General features: G+C 30.4%; 1 protein-coding gene across 3 annotated transcripts in view; it reads right to left on the reverse strand.

Moving 5' to 3' along the window:
• Window positions 1–17,619, reverse strand: part of LOC143246244 (bifunctional 3'-5' exonuclease/ATP-dependent helicase WRN-like) — a 73,582-nt gene that overhangs the window by 1,168 nt on the left and 54,795 nt on the right. For 2 of the 3 annotated variants that reach the window (XM_076492642.1, XM_076492644.1), the window contains 11 exons: window positions 14,932–15,114; window positions 12,423–12,519; window positions 9,887–9,940; window positions 9,483–9,538; window positions 6,905–6,936; window positions 6,341–6,388; window positions 4,774–5,056; window positions 2,025–2,142; window positions 1,432–1,698; window positions 962–1,214; window positions 219–364 (listed from right to left, as the gene is read on the reverse strand). In XM_076492642.1, the coding sequence (XP_076348757.1) occupies window positions 219–364; window positions 962–1,214; window positions 1,432–1,698; window positions 2,025–2,142; window positions 4,774–5,056; window positions 6,341–6,388; window positions 6,905–6,936; window positions 9,483–9,538; window positions 9,887–9,940; window positions 12,423–12,519; window positions 14,932–15,114 (1,537 nt within the window). The remainder of the gene's footprint in view (window positions 1–218; window positions 365–961; window positions 1,215–1,431; window positions 1,699–2,024; window positions 2,143–4,773; window positions 5,057–6,340; window positions 6,389–6,904; window positions 6,937–9,482; window positions 9,539–9,886; window positions 9,941–12,422; window positions 12,520–14,931; window positions 15,115–17,619) is intronic. The other variant, XM_076492643.1, reaches the window with a different exon arrangement.

Genomic DNA, 17,619 nt, shown 5'->3' on the forward strand with positions numbered 1-17,619 from the left:
AAAGTATAAAAACAAGATGGTGCAGGTAAATTATAAATATGTTCATTAAGAATTATTTTCAATGCTTTTAAGTATATTACCCCTGAGAAACACCAAGATTATATATAATCCAGGTAGTCTGAACTTTCAGTGTATGTTTTCACAAAGATTTGACATTATTAATGGATTTAAGGTTTCATTAAAAAAAAATTATATTTTCTTCCTAATATCAGCAATACCTTAGTGAGAGTTGAATCTACTACAGTCTGTGGTAAAGCATCAGTAACCCCAAATCTGCACTTCAGTATGGCAATAACAATTTTTATGTGATTGATTTCCACAATATCAGGTAGCTGGTCTTTGACTGGAGTTAACCTACTGATATCTGTGAAGATAAGTAATGAGAAACTTGCATAAACAATAACAAATGAAATTTATATACATGGTTTATGAAGAAAAAGTAATATTTGCTCAACTTTGACCAATAATTTTCTGTTACAGCAGTTTCAACCCTTTTTTCTTCTCTCAAATATTTATTATAAAAGTTATTATAATTTCTTTTTATTGTGTGAGGTACACGTTCTTTTCTGGAGTGCTTGATATTTAGAAGCCACAATACAAATGCAATTACTTTTATTAAGTGTTTCTACATTTACTATAATTCCAAGGGAAAGGGGAAGAGATTTCATGCTGTTCATTAGCAATTCGTTGTTCTAACATTTATTAGTGCAATTTTACTCATTTTGTTGATTAGTGAAGAATATACTTAAAAAGATAAATCAACAGGTAAAATTTAGTTTAAGTTTGTTTAATTGTTTCAGTACATGGCCTGCTTTACCATGGGTACAGGCTTCAGGCATTTGTTGGGCTTTTTTGTTTTTATTATGGTACTATCTGTAACATATTAGCAGTTTTCTTCATATTTTGAGTTTTAATTGGAATCAGTGTATGATAATTATTAAATGAAGCTGGTAAAAATTACCTGAATTTATTGGTGGTGCTCGAATTGCTTTAGTTATAAGTTCCTCAACGTGAGGTGTTATGCCCAAACGACTTATGCTGACAGGCAGCCCTTGCTGAATGGCTAAACAGAGGTGGTTAACAATAGTACTGACACTTAAGCCTCTCTCAGATGCAACCTGCTCCAGGTCTTTCCCCATGCTTTCAAACAAATAGTAAGTGGTTTTCTGGGTCTCTGTCAAGTTTCTGGCTAAATGTTCGATGTTTGGCCCAAACTAATAAAAACAATAAATAGAGATGATCGTTTTAAAATGATTTTTTTCTCCATACAACCCATGTTTTGTAAAAGTAAAGGTGACAACTATTTCTTAATTTTTATGTTCTTTAATGTCTAACTGAAGTTTAAAATTTATGAAATTATTTATGTCTTATTAGAGGAATATTTTAACTGAGCAATAACTTGGGTAACTGAAAGAGTACATTATATCTTACCTTATTAGTGACCTGATTTTCAGGTAATAAATCACTTTTCCACTTGTGCTGCTCACAAAAGTTTTGAACAAAGTCAACAATTTTTTTACCAAACTTTGAAACTCGTGCTTCTGGAATACCCTCGAGCTTGCAGAGTTCATCTGTTGTTGTTGGTCGATAAGTTGTCACATCCAACAGGTTTTTGTTACTAACTACCATGTATGGTGGTAGTCCTTCTTCACTAGCTATCTCGTTACGAAGTATTACAAGCTTTGTATACAAGTCACCCTATAGAAATTATATTACATACTTTTAGCATTACAGTACTATCCATTAAAGTCTTATGAACTAAATTTAGCATTTCCTATATCCATAATATTTAATATTAAATTAACAGAGTAGGAGTGCCCAAGTTCCTCCAAAAAATTGGCACAAAGAAACCTAATTAAAAATGGACACCTCAAATAAATATGATATTAATCAAAACAAAGCTAGATCCTAAGTTTTGACTAAGAAACAATTATTCTTTGAATTTGGTATTATACTGTGTCTCTTAATAAATTTAAATGTTTACCACTTCATACACTTCAGCATATTAGAATCTTGGTTGTTACCTTGAGTTTGTCTTCACGAGGATCAGCAGGCTTTCTTTCTCCCCTTGGTTGCATCAGACCTTCAGTGACGATCTTTTCAGTTGACATCCATGTGTTGCAGGGTACAAGTGGTAAAAGTCTGTTGGAAAAAATTAATATTAACTACCTATATAGATCAGTATGTAGGGTTAAAAAAAAAAAAAAAGAATGAGCATAGTTAATTGAACATAGTGTCCCAAATATAATGATTTGAATGTATTTTTACCAGTTGGGTACACTTTCTGTTAATATTTTCAACTATAAACCCAGTAATATCGCACAAACTTTAGTTAGTTCTAAATCAGTATGCTAAGCTAACAATGCAAAATAATTACTATAGTAAAAGTTGTTTTCTCACAGTTTAATAACAGATAGCTATCATTCATGTTCTTGACTAAGCTGTAGTTGTTAGAAGGGTGTTTTAAGACACACCATTAACCTTTTCACTACAGTCTCAGTTTAATATTCACAAGATCATATACACATTTGCATGAGTAAAGTATTTATACTTTAACTTGTGATGCATTATATTTATCTTTACAAAATCTGATAGACTTTTAGTAAAGATTACAAGTATTTTGCACACAAAAATCAGATTTTTTAATGAAGCATTTTTAGCAAAGATTTGTTTATGAAATATCAAGCCTGTTCCATTACTAGTATAAGTGCAAAGTGATTTTCATGTTATGATTAAAAACTATTTTTTGTCCAAAAAAATCTCAATTATTATTTTTGTAATACCTAAAACCTCCCAAATACATTTCAAACATTTGTTTTCAGTAAGACTTCTATGTTATTTTTCTCTACCCTAACGAGGTGGGGTCTGTCAATTTAACTGATCTCAGATTATGTTTTTTCATTCTAGAATGACTACAGATGATAACAAGAAATGACAAATGTTTAGCCTAAACATCTCATAATTTTATATATTTATATGTATTTATTATTTTTATTATATTGACCTTCTAATCGTACTTGGCTAATATTACTTGCACTAATAATGCGTACATGCACTTATGTTATCATATCCAATAATAGAAAACTGGCCTTGTCTTGGTCGTGATTTAGTAGATTAGTATTCTGTTGTAATATACAGTAAAATTTCATTTATTATATATGTGTATATAGATTATTACTATTTAGAAACAAGTTATTAAACTTATTTTTCTTAAAATATAGAGTAGTAAATAAAGAAGAGCAAACAATTATATCCTAGCCATGTACTTTGTACTCTGTTGCTGCTTGACATAGGTTACTAAGCCTTTTTAAAATTTCACATGTGAAGGATATAAAACAAAAAGAAATTTTGTTTTTTAGATTTTAGCTGTACTTAATTCTCCTTGAAATTTCATATTTTTTAGACTAAATCCACAATCTGTCTCCTCGAAATCTTGATTCAAATGAATGAGGTGGCTTTTTCCCACATTAAAATGACTGAAAACACCACTTAGGGACATTCTAAGCTGTTAATTGGTTCCTCACATATCACGTATTAAATTTAGTACATATAAGGGCCCATTTCAGAAAAAGAAAGAGGTGAACAGGGCCACTGTTTTAGATTCAGAACATAAGCCATATACATTTTAGCAAAATGAAAAGTATTTTGACATCACAAACATCTACTTTGAACCACTGGTGCCTTCAACATATCATCTGACTAATGAAAATCAATATTAAGATGTGTTCTTTTACTATTTACTTTTAAATTAAGAAATAAACTGATGTATAATACTAAAATTTGAATTATATCTACAATTTGGTTCCAAATTTACTGACATAAATCCGTAACATAGTAGTTCAATAAAATTTTGAATACAAGCTAACAACCACAATGACACGACCTGTGATCCTGGCCCATCGTGATATGGTTAAAGTGTTAAAAATCAAAGTATTTGTAAGTTTGCATACAAACTAAATTAAAGAATGAAAAGTTAATTACTTTAAGATTAATGTAACTTTTAAAGCTGGTTAGTATTTACTACAATTACATATAAAATCATCAGCTCACTTAAGCTTTGGAGCTACCTTACAATATTCAGAGTCACCATCAAGCAAGATACTATAATCAAGATGGGTGGAACTTGATATTCAAGTTGTTAGCTTCACCAGCTGAAATTTTCCATAATCAAGCCTACTGAAGTAGAAAGCTTTATTTGCTCTAAACTACATTTCTGAACTGATGATGGTATTGTTACCTAAAACTGGCTACAAAAAGACCTTGCATAGTACGCTACCCTTTTACAAGGTGATTAAGATCACAATTCTCTGAGAAAATGGACATCCTCAAATAGTGGAAGATTACAAAAGTTTGTGCACATGAAAAATGTTACTGTAGGGCTTGCACAAGTTGCTTTAATAATGTACAAAACATAAGACAACTCGACTTAGAAATATATTTCTCTTAATTTCCTAAATAACAATAATTTGAGAAATTCTATAAAACAGATTAGATACATCAATACCTTAAAGCACATTTTTAACATATATTTCTATCAGGTAGGAGTTAAAGGTGAAAAACATTGGTACTGTGTCAAGCTCAGATACAGTAGGAATTGTTAAAAACTGTTTAAAAGAAACTACACTATATTAACAAAACTACTAAGCATCATTAAATTCAAAGTGCTGAACGTGTTGACATTTTTAAAGCTATGTTTAAGCTAAATGTAATTTTTTACCTTTTATAAATTCATTTTGGTGTTATTTGTGTGTGCATATAATGTACATGACTTACTCTTTAGATAATCCTTTTCCATCAACAGGTACATTTTGGTTCCTTGCCTGTGAAAGAATGAGTGAAGGTTGTGGATGTTGTTCACACTCTAAATTCTCTAGTTCCAGACTTCTTTCTAGCATTAAACATGTTTTGTCTTTATCTTTTTGTGTCTTTCTAAGCCACTCCTGAGCAACTGAAGAAAGCACAATTTTATAAAACTGTTGTTTACTACATGGTTTGTAGCCTCCAATATCACCTATGGGCTTTTCCACCAAGTATTTTTCACACACTAAAACTCTTGCTAGATGGAGAATAAAAAAAAATCTGTAATAAGTCCTGGAAAATGATAAAATTCAAAAACAGAATCTGAGATATAAATTATACTCTTCATTTTAAAAAAGTGCAAAATAAGATACTTTGATAATAAAATAGTTTGACATTCAAACAAATTGCCTTACTAGCTGTATGTTCCTCAGGGTTATTTAACCAAGATGGAAGAGCATATATTTGTAACAAGTATCATCTTCAATCCAAGGCTATGAAGGAGTGTTGGAAATAGTACAGAAAAGTTGTCCCATTACCCTGATAACAGAACCAAGGATGAGTCCTGTTTGTGAAATTGAAACCAGCTCAAACAGTTAAAAAATGGGGGTCTGCTTTACCAGCAATAATTAGGTATTGCCCATTTAGATCAGAATCTCCTTAGTTTTTCATTAACAACTTGAGTGTGAATAAGTACACTATTACTGTCCCCATCCAAAAAATAGTCTGACTGTCAGTCCTATGGATGCACTCTTCTTACTTTTAATCTTAACAAGAACTAATCTGATATAGCAATGGAGTGATTAAAAGCTTAAATAATCACTTTCCTTTTATGAAAATATTTTAGGTACATATACATTTTAACCTGTTTTCTTTTGTCTAATCATTTTGCCAATTTCTTTTAATTTTATATTGAAATTGATTTATAATTATTAAAATACAGTTTCTTGAAAATATTTTTTTGTTAATTTTACACAAGTTCACAGCTTTCACAAAACATAGAAACTGTACACATTTAAAACATTACTATGCCTAAAACTTTGTAACATATGTGCATTTATAAATGAACAGAGGATTGTCGATATTCCAGGGGAACGAAAGAACCTAAAAAGTGTTTAAATGCAATTGTGAACTCAAGCTTCAGAGAAATATAGTTGTGAAGATGTAGTATTTTTTAAAATTAAGTCATATACTGTGACCATCAATTTGTTTTACTTTAATAATGTTAAACACAATTCAAAATAAAACAGAAATTACATAAATTGGTCAAATTCCACTAGGCAAGCAACAGTTAACAGATACTGGGTATTGCTATAGATTACATTCCTTTATATCTGTGTAGTGTTTATTATTCAAATCCATTTCAGCTTTTTGTTGGTAGTTTGTGTGACATTACATCATCATACAAAAAAATAATAATTTTACAAAAATCTTTCCTTACTGGCCCTATTATATCACATAATTTCACACAAACTACTAATAAACAAATCAGAATTAGTTATTATATACCATACTGTAAATGCTTGAAACTTTGATTTTTCACCTGTGATGGGCAGAGCACAGATAGCCCATTGTGGAGCTTTCTGCTTAACTAGAAATAAATAAATAAAACTAATCAATTAAGTTTTGTCACTTACCAGATGCGAAGCTCTTGAAAACATAATGGTATATAAATAAAAAGTTATTAAACAGTGGGGGAAGGAACTGAATTTGCACCATTTATTTAAATTCATTTTACTTAAGTAAAATTAAATGTCTACATCACAGTTACTAAAAGTTATCTTAAAAAAAGAATAGTGAACTATTCAAAATCACTTGAGTTTGACATTAGCTTACCTAGTATAAATCCATCAGTCATGGAATAGAAAACTACTAGGTATCATTAAAAAAATTAAAATGTAGAGGGACAAGCCAAAAAATATATAAAGTGAAAATATTTAAAATTATATGCAAGTCAAGCTAACCTTGTACCTGGTGTCAGATAAAATATGAAAAACCATTAAATTTAATGCTAAACATTTTACAAGACAAATTTTTATTCGTTTTAAAAACTAAATAAGCAATTGTTCTAATTATTACCTTACTCAGTTTTCCTAAATAAACTCACCTAATGCCTTCCACCAATCTTCTTTCTTATCTCTGTTTAAAAGTTAAAGTGCATTAGATGACAATCAAAAGGTTTTTTAAATCACCTATATTACTATTAACCTTATCACCTACTACCATGGCCCCCTATATATTATACAACGAAAATTTGTAATTTTACCTCCTCTTATTTTTTTAGGACAGTTTTTAGCAGTGAAGCTTATAATAGGCAAAAACATAAAATACTCGACATGTTGCAACACATGAATTCCAGAAACAGTGAAAGGTACAAAAATTAAAAAGCTTGTAATTCTAAGATTAAAGACAATCTACTCTGGTCAAATATAAAATACTTTCTCTCAAAACTGTAACTTTCAAGGTATTTATGTTCATCTGTAGATTTTGTAAAATTATCAAATTTGTACTAATTCAGTAGTCCTACATGATACAATCAAAATTAAAGCTTCTTACCATGGAATATCATTGTCAAATCAGAATGATCATACAACCAAAACATAATTTTTTTGTGTTCTTACATTCACTTGTGTCTATATACATTTTTGAATCTGAGGCTGACTGATGAATTAATATAAAGGCTGCACTAGAAACAGCATTTGTTTTTATAAACCCTGAAACAACTTTAGTTTGTTAAACAATCAGTTTGATATTTCAATCAATACAGCATGGCATGCAATGGTTAATACTTTACAAAATTATAGTTGCCAATTAAAAAATTTACAGTACCTTTACAAATATTTATAAATGAGTAGCTACAATTCTGATTTGATTACTATTACAGTGGTTCAATAACAGCTTCTCAAAAAGGATTATTGGCCATTTTTGTTAAACTCTAATGAATCATATGTAAAAATACTTGGTTATAAACAACTTCATGTAGCATCTCATGTTTATGTTGAAGGAATAAAACTATTTCAGAGGTACTACCTGTATAGGCATTTTAATTATAAGGTAATATTGTGGCAAGTGTCAAAAACCAGTGACATTTACCTGTACTAATTTAGAGAGTGAATTCCATCATACCATCTGTGACTCAATAATAAATTACATTAAGCAAATACTTAAAACAGTTCTAATCTGTTCTATTCAATAGCTGTATATTATTTTAATAAAATATTACTAATTTCCAGTTATCTTTTAGATGTGTGTGTGATTGATATCCTCCAAATTTTTCCTTTTCACTGTGAAAATACTTAACCAAATCACATGATGTAACTTAGTGAAAACTTACTATACAGTATCTAGTTTTGGCTTTAAAAAAATCACTTACTTCTGGCACTGTTTTATGCTTTGAAATTTCTAAAATTTTATTTGGAGACTGTTTTGAATAAAACATTAAAAGTTACTTTCTTTAGTTGTAAAATTCCAATTCTTTTAATGTTGAACAGAAAATTTTACCAATTTGATTGATAACAATTAGCACATTTCTTTTGATACTTTTATTATACGAACTGTAGTAGTCACCACTTGTGGCTATAAATCATAAAAAATATGGTAAAAGCTGACCAAGACATCAGGGCATGAGCCAAGTAACAATATTTTTGATGGCAATATTATTTGTTGAGATTAATTTAACTAACAATTTTTTTTTCAATAAACAATAAGTTATTTATTTATCTACACTGATTGAAACTGAGAATCTTGTCTGTCTTATTCATTAAGTAAGGATTTCAGTCTCATTTCACTCATTAAAATAATCTGTTCACTGCCTAGCATACACTCTAAGCCTAACTATGCTTTAATATCCAATGTCTTTTCACAGAAAAAACTTTCTAGAGCTTTCAAACAAGCACAGTTTAGTAAAAAAAACATTTTAAACAATTAAAATAATGTCTAGAAATCATAAAAATTCCTCAAATCTGTGGTTTGTTCTTACATATTCACTTTTTTGAAAAATCATAAACTACTACTCGCTGCTCTACTGATACTACATTGAAGTAACTAGTTTATAACCAGCTCTGTCCAATGGTATTTAAACTCTATAGTTATCATGAAGTTAAGCTTCATTATTAGCTGTTTACACTACATACTCTGACATCATAAAAGTGTGCAAATAAGACACTGTTAATAGTCAAATAAAGATTGAAAATCAGTGACTACAAAACTTTCAGAATTATATTATCAAGATTTTAACAACTGCAAACTTGCACTTTGAAATGGGTAATTTTTTTTTTCAATCATTAAATGTGTTGTTTAGAGGTGAAACCTATCAGAGCTGTGCAGAAATGTATTAATGTTCAAACATTTTAAATTTCTTTTTGCAAATTACACAATAGAAAATGCTACAAAATGATCAAAAATCAATTCTAAACTACATTTTGAGTAAAAAATGTTGAAACATAATTAATTTCAAAATTCTGAAATTTTAAACATGTGCAATTAACATGCGAAATGTGCTTGCCAGTGTTAATTTCATATTTGAATTAATGACCCAAAAGTCAACTGAAGTTGTATAAGAAAATCTAATATTTCAATTAAAAGAAATGAAGTAAACATATTTTAAAATTAGACTGATCACGGCTTTACATTTGTGGTCTAAAACTTGTACCTTATTCTAGCCACATTCTTTATTTGATACTTACTTTCCTTTTCCATATATTGGATTGGTCTTGTATCTTTTAGGAAGTTTTTGATTTGCCTAATAAAATATAAACATAATGATCCATACAAATTCTTATAGTGGAGAAAACAAAATATTCAATTTTGATTTTGTTCTATAGATCTTCAGAAAAGTGTGGTTTCAACTAAATTGTTCTACAGAATATCAGAGAAGAATGTTTTTGGTTTTAGTTTTATACTGTTCTACAGAATATTAGAGAAGAATGTTTTTTGGTTTTAGTTTCATACTGTTCTACAAAATACATCATTCGCATTCTGTAGCAATAAAACAAATTTGAACGGTATAGTTATGAATGAAGTACACAAACAAAAAATGTATAACTTAAGATTAGTATAATAAAAGCAATTAAGAAATTCACAAACTTACAGAGCCTCTTATCAGATAAATTGGTACCATGATTCCAAAATTCTCGCCAGTTGCCTAAAATCATATTTCAAATGCATTTTGGGTTAAATAAATTTGTTAATTTTAATATGATTTTAATCAATGGTTGCATTGAGTGTCTACCATGATCAATTAAACAACATCATTATAAAATTTTAAAAATAGCACAGCCAAGATGAAATAGTCATATTTTTTAAATGAAACATTACATTATTAAAGTGGATATGCATTTACAGGTACTAATAGGTCTTGAATGTAAAAAATGTAAAAGCAAAAAAGGGCAAGAGAAAGATTAGAAGGTAGATTGACTTAATCCACACATCAACTGTGTGTGTTGATAATCTAATGTTTTACATCTATATTAGTTTTACCATCTTTGGCTACTGAGTGATCTGCATCTTCTATTCCTGATTTTACCTAATGTTTTTCTACTACTTTATGTAGTACTATTTTACCTTTAACTGCAAATGTTTTTCGTTCTAAAAAAAGCTAGAAAGCTGTATTACTTTTTTCATTAGTCCTCGTTATTTTTCTTTTCCATTTGTAGTAAACCCCTTTTTCTGTTATTTCCACAGTTGGATTCAAATCCAAAACTGCTTGCACACAACTCTGATGCTCCACTAACTTAGTTAAAGGGTTACCTCACTAACACTTAATAATAGGCACTTTTTTAACAACTCAGACAAGCATATCTCTAGTATATCAAATATGTTTTTATTCAAGTTAAAATCATCTCTTTGTTTTATAACATTATCTGACTAATAAAGCTCCCTATAAATAAGAGTGTAGATGATCTCCTAACTGATGTCCAACTATCTCATGAAGAAAAAATTTGGAAGTTTAAAAATGACAATGCTTCTGGACCAGATAATATTTCCCCAAGGGTTTTGAAGGATATTAAGGGTTGGATATGTGAGTAACTTGCTACTATTTTTTTTGTAAGTCCTCGAATAGTAGGAAAGTGCCAAATGGGTGGAAGTTAGCTAATGTAACTCCTCTTTTTAAAGGAGGTGATAGAATTTGTCATGGTAAATACAGACCTTATTAGTCTTACATCAGCTGTGAGAAAAGTTCTGGAAAGTCTGATAAAAGATGCTTTACAAATCTTTTAATATTCTTGAAAAGGTTACTTCTTATGCAGATGAGGGTAAGGGTGTATCTGGATTTTCAGAATGCATTTGACAAGGTGCCAAATGAAAGGTTTGTAAAAAATTATCTTTATACGTGTGGTGTATCTGGATTTTCAAAAGGCATTAGACAAGGTGCCACATTAAAAAAAATTATCTCTGAAGGTTTGGAGGATAAGTTAGGTAACTGGATAAAAGAGTGGCTGGATGGAAAAGAGCAGAGGGTTGTTACAAATAGAGTTCTATCAAACTGGATTAATGTCAATAGTACAGTAACTCTGGGACTTTGCTCTTTTTAATTTTTGTCAATGACATAAATGAATGGAATGGTCAATACATCATTTAAATTTGCTGATGATATTAAGGTCTTGGGTGTTGCTGGAGAGACGAAATTGTTGCTGATTTACAAAACGATTTAGATCATTTAGTGAATCAAACAAATAAGCAACAGATGGGTTCTGACTGCAATAGGTGCAAGTCTCAATAACAAAAGCACCATGCAGTATTAAATAACACTATGTAACACAAATTTTGTTCCTGGATGGTATATGTTATTTCTTAACTGATTATGTTGTAAAAGTACAGAAAATGGCCAATATCCCCTTCAATCTTTGCTTTTGTGACCTGGATAATGAAATTTAGAAATAAACCTATTTTCTATGTAAAAACGGCCAAATATGCACATTTTAATTTGCATAAGGTCTGAATAAAACAACATATGAATTAAGATTTACATGTATTTGTACTAAAGTTGTACAAAAATGTTTAGAAGTGAGTAGTTTTTTGAGATTTGCGTCTGTAATGTAAATCACTTTCACGTATCAGCCCCCAAATATAGTCTCCCATCATGTTTTCGTTATACGCTCCCAGATCACAAAAGCAAAGTTTGAAGAGAAAAACAGGTCTTTTCCATTTACTTTAGACAAATGCAATTGGGAAATAAAACTTTCTGTCCAGGAACAATAAAAAGTAAAAATTTTGTTACATAATGTAATCTCAAAACCACGACTAATAATACGAATAGAATTTGTTCTTAAGGGAAAAAAAAACTATTACACCAATGATGAAGTAAAGGGTACCATAGTTTAAATTAGTTCTATAAACTAGGTATTTTATCCATAGAGCACCCTCTATAAGTCAAACCATTCCTGAACAGAGGTAACAATGAGAAATATATATATATATATGTGTGTATGTATGTATATATATCACTAGTATTAGACTGACAGCAAGTCACTAAATGTCCTTCTGTAACTATGTCAATTCTGAGCTTAAAACAATCAAACATGGGTGTTTTACCACAAGATATCTCCTGATCAAACAGTTAATAATTATGGAATACATGAGATCTAACCTGTTTAAAGAACATTCAAAAGTAGAAATTAAACTACCTGTATGGCTTCAAAAAGTAGCTTAGTCTCAGGACCATAATCCATTTTATCTGCTTCATTCTTAACTCCATATGTCAATTCTGTCTTTCTCTGTAACCTGGTAATAATAAAAAAAATTAATTTCTTCACCAGAACATCACCACATAATAAATGTTAACATCCCTGTGTTTTTTTAAAAACTAAGACTGAAATTAGGTACATTGTGAATATATATTTCTTGATATATATACTGAACTAATTTTTCTGGAAGTTGACAGGTGGAGGAGCCTCAAAATGTTTATGACATAATAAATACAGGACATTACATAAAATATTACTTGTATATATGTCATTAGTAAAAAATGGCAACTAGATATGTACTGCATCCAACATGCATGTTAGAATACATGTGAATACGTTAGAATAGTGGTGGTGAACATGTGTAAGTGTATTAATGTAGGGTTATTTTGTTTAAGACAAACTGTATAGCGAGAAAACTTTACCAGTTTTATAGCATACTAATAACTAAGACTGTAAGTAATATTTCAAACAAAATAAAACAAATGGATTAATATAAAACCAAAGTATATCAAAAATAACTAAGGATCGTACATGAAAGGAAAAACAAAATATCAAGTTTCTCATTAACTAGCACTCTTTTTAAAGAAGTGTGTAACATACAAAGAGAATTAACATATAAAACATTGTTCTTAAACATGGACATCAAAAATTGCAAAACAAAATTTGTACAGTAGGTAAAAAAAGCAAACAACTGTGAATTAATATCTTGTATCTCAAAACTTTATAAAAATACTAAATAGACTAGTGTGACTGTTTTATTAACTTTTGCTAAAATTACACTGGCAGAAGAGAAATATCAAGAAGTTTAAGACTGTTGTGGCTGATAAATTATATAATGGATTCATGCTAGTAAAATGAAAGTTTAATAATAAAGATAAAAGACAGTTAATAAAACTTCAAACATTTTTTAAAATGATATCTGGGAATGTATTATTTATACTTATTAATTGATATTATAATAACATCAGTTACTAATTCACTTAAAATATTCAGTAGAAGTAAACAGAAAAAAACACATTTTATAGAATAAGTAATTTTATAAATATAAGTATATATAAATATATATGGCTGAGTTTTAAGCAAAGTTACTTAGATTTTACATGAGCCAACACTTACATTCATGGTTTGTATGTAAGTGTACACATAGTGAATGTAGTACAACATAAATTGGCAAATATTTCCAGTCTTCCTGAAGTTACAATAATTGTACTGTGAAATGTTCAAAGCTTTTATACATAAACATTTCTCATCTTATCAACTGTTACAAATGATACTGGTCAAGAGTTTTAGCTCTTCATGACTATAGTGTGTCCAGTTTCCAATAATATGCAAGAAGATTCATTACAAAGAAAAGCACAAGACATACTTCTAAGAGTATTAACAATTCTACAGGTAATTACAATGATTGTACTTTCAGTTTTTCTAGGTTTAACTGTCACAGATTTAATGTGCTTACAAAGATTAAATACAGAAATTAAAAACCAATTAACCTCATTGTTTAGCATTCCCAAAATATGGATCAGTGCAAAACATAATCTTGTCAACTTTCTACTGGTTGCTCTTGATAGCAGATCACAAGTAGCTTATACTTTTATTCAGCACTGGCCACATTAATATACCTTATATTGATCAAGTACTTCTGGTTAATAATTTGCTTGTATTCGATCAGAAAGTAAACAAACATGAAATAGACCAACCATACCTATGATAATCTGTATTTGCTGATTTTGCATATTCAAGAAATGTAGAAACAAAGTTTGTGGAAGGCTTAGATTTATGGACCATGCACCTTCTTAATACAGACATAACTAAAATAGTTTCACACAATTTAAAAACAAAGATAAAAAGTTTCTTAACTTTGTAATTCCATATGCACATAAGTTAATGAAGTGTTTAGTGACAATAACAGAGTATGATATAAAAATTCCGGTCTTCCAAAACCTCAAAGATAATGATGCAATAGTAAAAAAAAAAAAAAATTAGCAAGGTACACAACACTCCAATTTCAATTCATAAGTAGTTCTGGTAAATTACTTTGGGTAAATATTTACATGATCTTTTTTTACTTGAGATAACTATATAATTCTGTAAAAATATAACTGAATAACCTACAATAAGCCACTACTTGCTTCTTAATAATTACAAATTAAATTACATTTTATGCCCTTTTTTTTTAGAGTACTTTTGTTTCCTTGCCTTTCAATAGTTTAAATTACATTGTCACTACTGTCAAAAAGCAGCATTTTTATGAAAATCTTTTAGCTTCCTGACCTAAAAAAAGATATGATGTGTATTACAGTAGTTCACAATAATGTGGAGAAAAAAAAAGAGGGGGTTAAAAAAAACAAACTGGTACCATATAATTAAGATATGCAAAAAAAAAATCACTATGGACACATCACTAAAAGTCCTGTATTACTGAAAAAAGAAAAGCACTAAAACAGCATACTTTTTAGTGCAGTTATCACAACAGCATTCTCCTCCACCAATGACTGGTTTGCCTTTTCCTTCAAAATGTGCAATTAAGTTACGCCTTCGACAGGAGGTAATATTCAGATACTGACTCATCTTGTTAATCATTTCTTTCCTGTGCTCCAAAACCTTGGGATTGTTTATGGTTTTAAGGAAAGACCTATAAATTAAGGAGACATAATATTTTACTGTTAATAAAGAAATATTCACCATAAGTATTGAAATTTTAAAATTACCTATTTACAGTAAAGTTTTTTTTTAATAAATATCACTTACAAAATGTTAAGCTACACAAAATAATGTTCAATGAATCAAAACTTTATAATGAAAATATTCTATAAAAAACTCCTAATCATTTCAGATATCAACAAGATATATGTTTTTGTAAATATTTTTACTAACACCATGACCAATAAAAGAAGTTTCAGTATTCAGTCTTAAAGATGCAATACCTATTCAACATGAATCTTTACATATTTTTTTAACAGCAGAATCCATTATATGTTAAAAAAGTTTAAAAATCATTCTTTGGTTGGTTGTTTGACGTTTCATGGCCTTAAGCCACAAGGCTATCTGCACCAAAAAATGACTAAAAAATTAAAAGTAAAATTTCAAAATTCGTAAAAAGGAATCAAGGTAAAACAAAACAAAGTTTAATTTTTGAATTACAAACTTAAATAATGTTAAATCCAATTTTTAAATCTAGTTTACAGCAGTAAGAGAGAAAGTAAAGTAATACAAGTTTTAAAAGACTATGTAGCATAAGTTTAATTATTATACTCACCAGGATGACAAATGGGTAAGTTCAAACATCAGTGTTAGGCACCTGAAGTTGGCCTTTCCAGTCCTGTTCGAGTTATTTGACATTACAACCATTTTCTAATTTCGTATCAAACTAATTTTACTTTATTTAATTTATGAATTAAAAACTATAAGGTGGACAGTGTCACCATCGCCAATGACACTGTCCAATGTCAGGGATAAACATATCTAAAATGGTGCTGTCATTGAGAATTATAATGATGGCATGACAGTAAAATGTGGACTACTGTGACCTAAGTATCACACAGACCACACACTGGTGCATCAGTCCCAGAGAAAAGAAAACAGTGAGTTAGAAAACTTTGATTAATACGTAGTCTAGTAATGACAACACCTCTTTCTGATCCTTACAGAAACAAGATGGCCAAAGTCTAATAGAGGGTTTTATCTAGAAAAGCTTGTTTTCATATTGCTCTCTCCATGTTGACTGCCAACTGGTACAGAGCCAAGCCTCAAATACAGAACCACAGTCCATGTATGAACAAGCACAGCAGTAATAGGGCTACAGCAGACAGACTTAGCTGCAGTGTTGATGAGCTCGTTCCAACGAATACCAACATGGCCTAGTATCTAGAAGAACTGGATAGAAGTAAATATTAAACAGAAATGGGTCAGTCAGTTTTGAATCTCAGCAAGAACTAACTCTAAGTGATTCCAGGGCAAGTAGAGAACTAAGTGAGTTAGTATAAATACTGCAATTTGAGTACTACTTAGCTTCTATGTGATCCAGAGCAAGAGAAATGGCACACAGTTCAGTAGTGAACACAGAAACTGCAGAAGGGATTCTGTATGCAACCACCAAATCACAACAAACCATGGCAGAGCCCACAGCATCACCTCCATTTCCATTATATGGATGGTTTGAAAGATTCAGTAAATAAAAGATAGTACTTCCAATCGGCAATATACGCTATTCTCAGATGACTTGAAGAAAGCTCACATTTGGAAATTGTAATACTACGAAGGTCAAAAAGTACAATGGCAGATCATCTGTTCTGAAAAAGCATGCCCCACTGAGGAAAGAAGACACAACCTTAGGTGAAATGCTGTGGTAAAGATCGAAGTTTCTAACAGTAAAGACAGTTGTAAATGGCAGATGTGTAGAGGAGGTTCACAAGACCCTGTATACAAGCTCTGGACTGGGAAAGTGCGGAAAGCCTCGGTGCAGAGCCTAGGTCCCTAATGATAAACAGGGTCCAGCATCTTCAAGGCCAAGGTCCTGGCAGAGCCATAGATCAGAGACCCATGGTTTAGTTTTGACAAATAAGAGCATGACATATCTTCAGCACAGAACAACAATCTGCTCCTCATGTGGTGGAAGGGAAGACACTGAGAATGTTCAGTGCTCTTATACATTTGGCTCATAGCTGCTTGATGTGTGGTATGAAGATCACCTTATGGTTAAAGATAAGCTCCAAGAACTTTGTTTTGAGACCACAGGAAGCACAACTTCATAGACACAAAGTTCAGGATTGGGGTGAATACCCTGTTGGCAGCAAAAGTGCATGCAATTTGTTTTAGACAGAAAGAAGTTAAAACCGTTTGCTGTGGTCCACTTCAATAAATGATTGAGGGCAATCTGTAGCTGCCGCTCAATAAACCTCACGTTCAACATGAGATGCTGAAGTCGTCAACATAGAGCCTGTTCACAACAGTGAGAGGGAGTTGTTCAGTGATGGCATTAATCTTTATACTGAAAAGTGTGACACTCAAAACACAACCCTGAGGGACTACAAGTTCCTGTAGGAAAGAGCGGGAAAGTGTCAAACCCACACAAACTTGGAATCGCCTGCCCATTTTAAAATTTTTAATAAAATGTGCAGATTATCACGTAACCCATATA

This window comes from Tachypleus tridentatus, chromosome 3 (genome assembly GCF_004210375.1).
Source record: "Tachypleus tridentatus isolate NWPU-2018 chromosome 3, ASM421037v1, whole genome shotgun sequence".
NCBI classification, from domain to species: domain Eukaryota; kingdom Metazoa; phylum Arthropoda; class Merostomata; order Xiphosura; family Limulidae; genus Tachypleus; species Tachypleus tridentatus.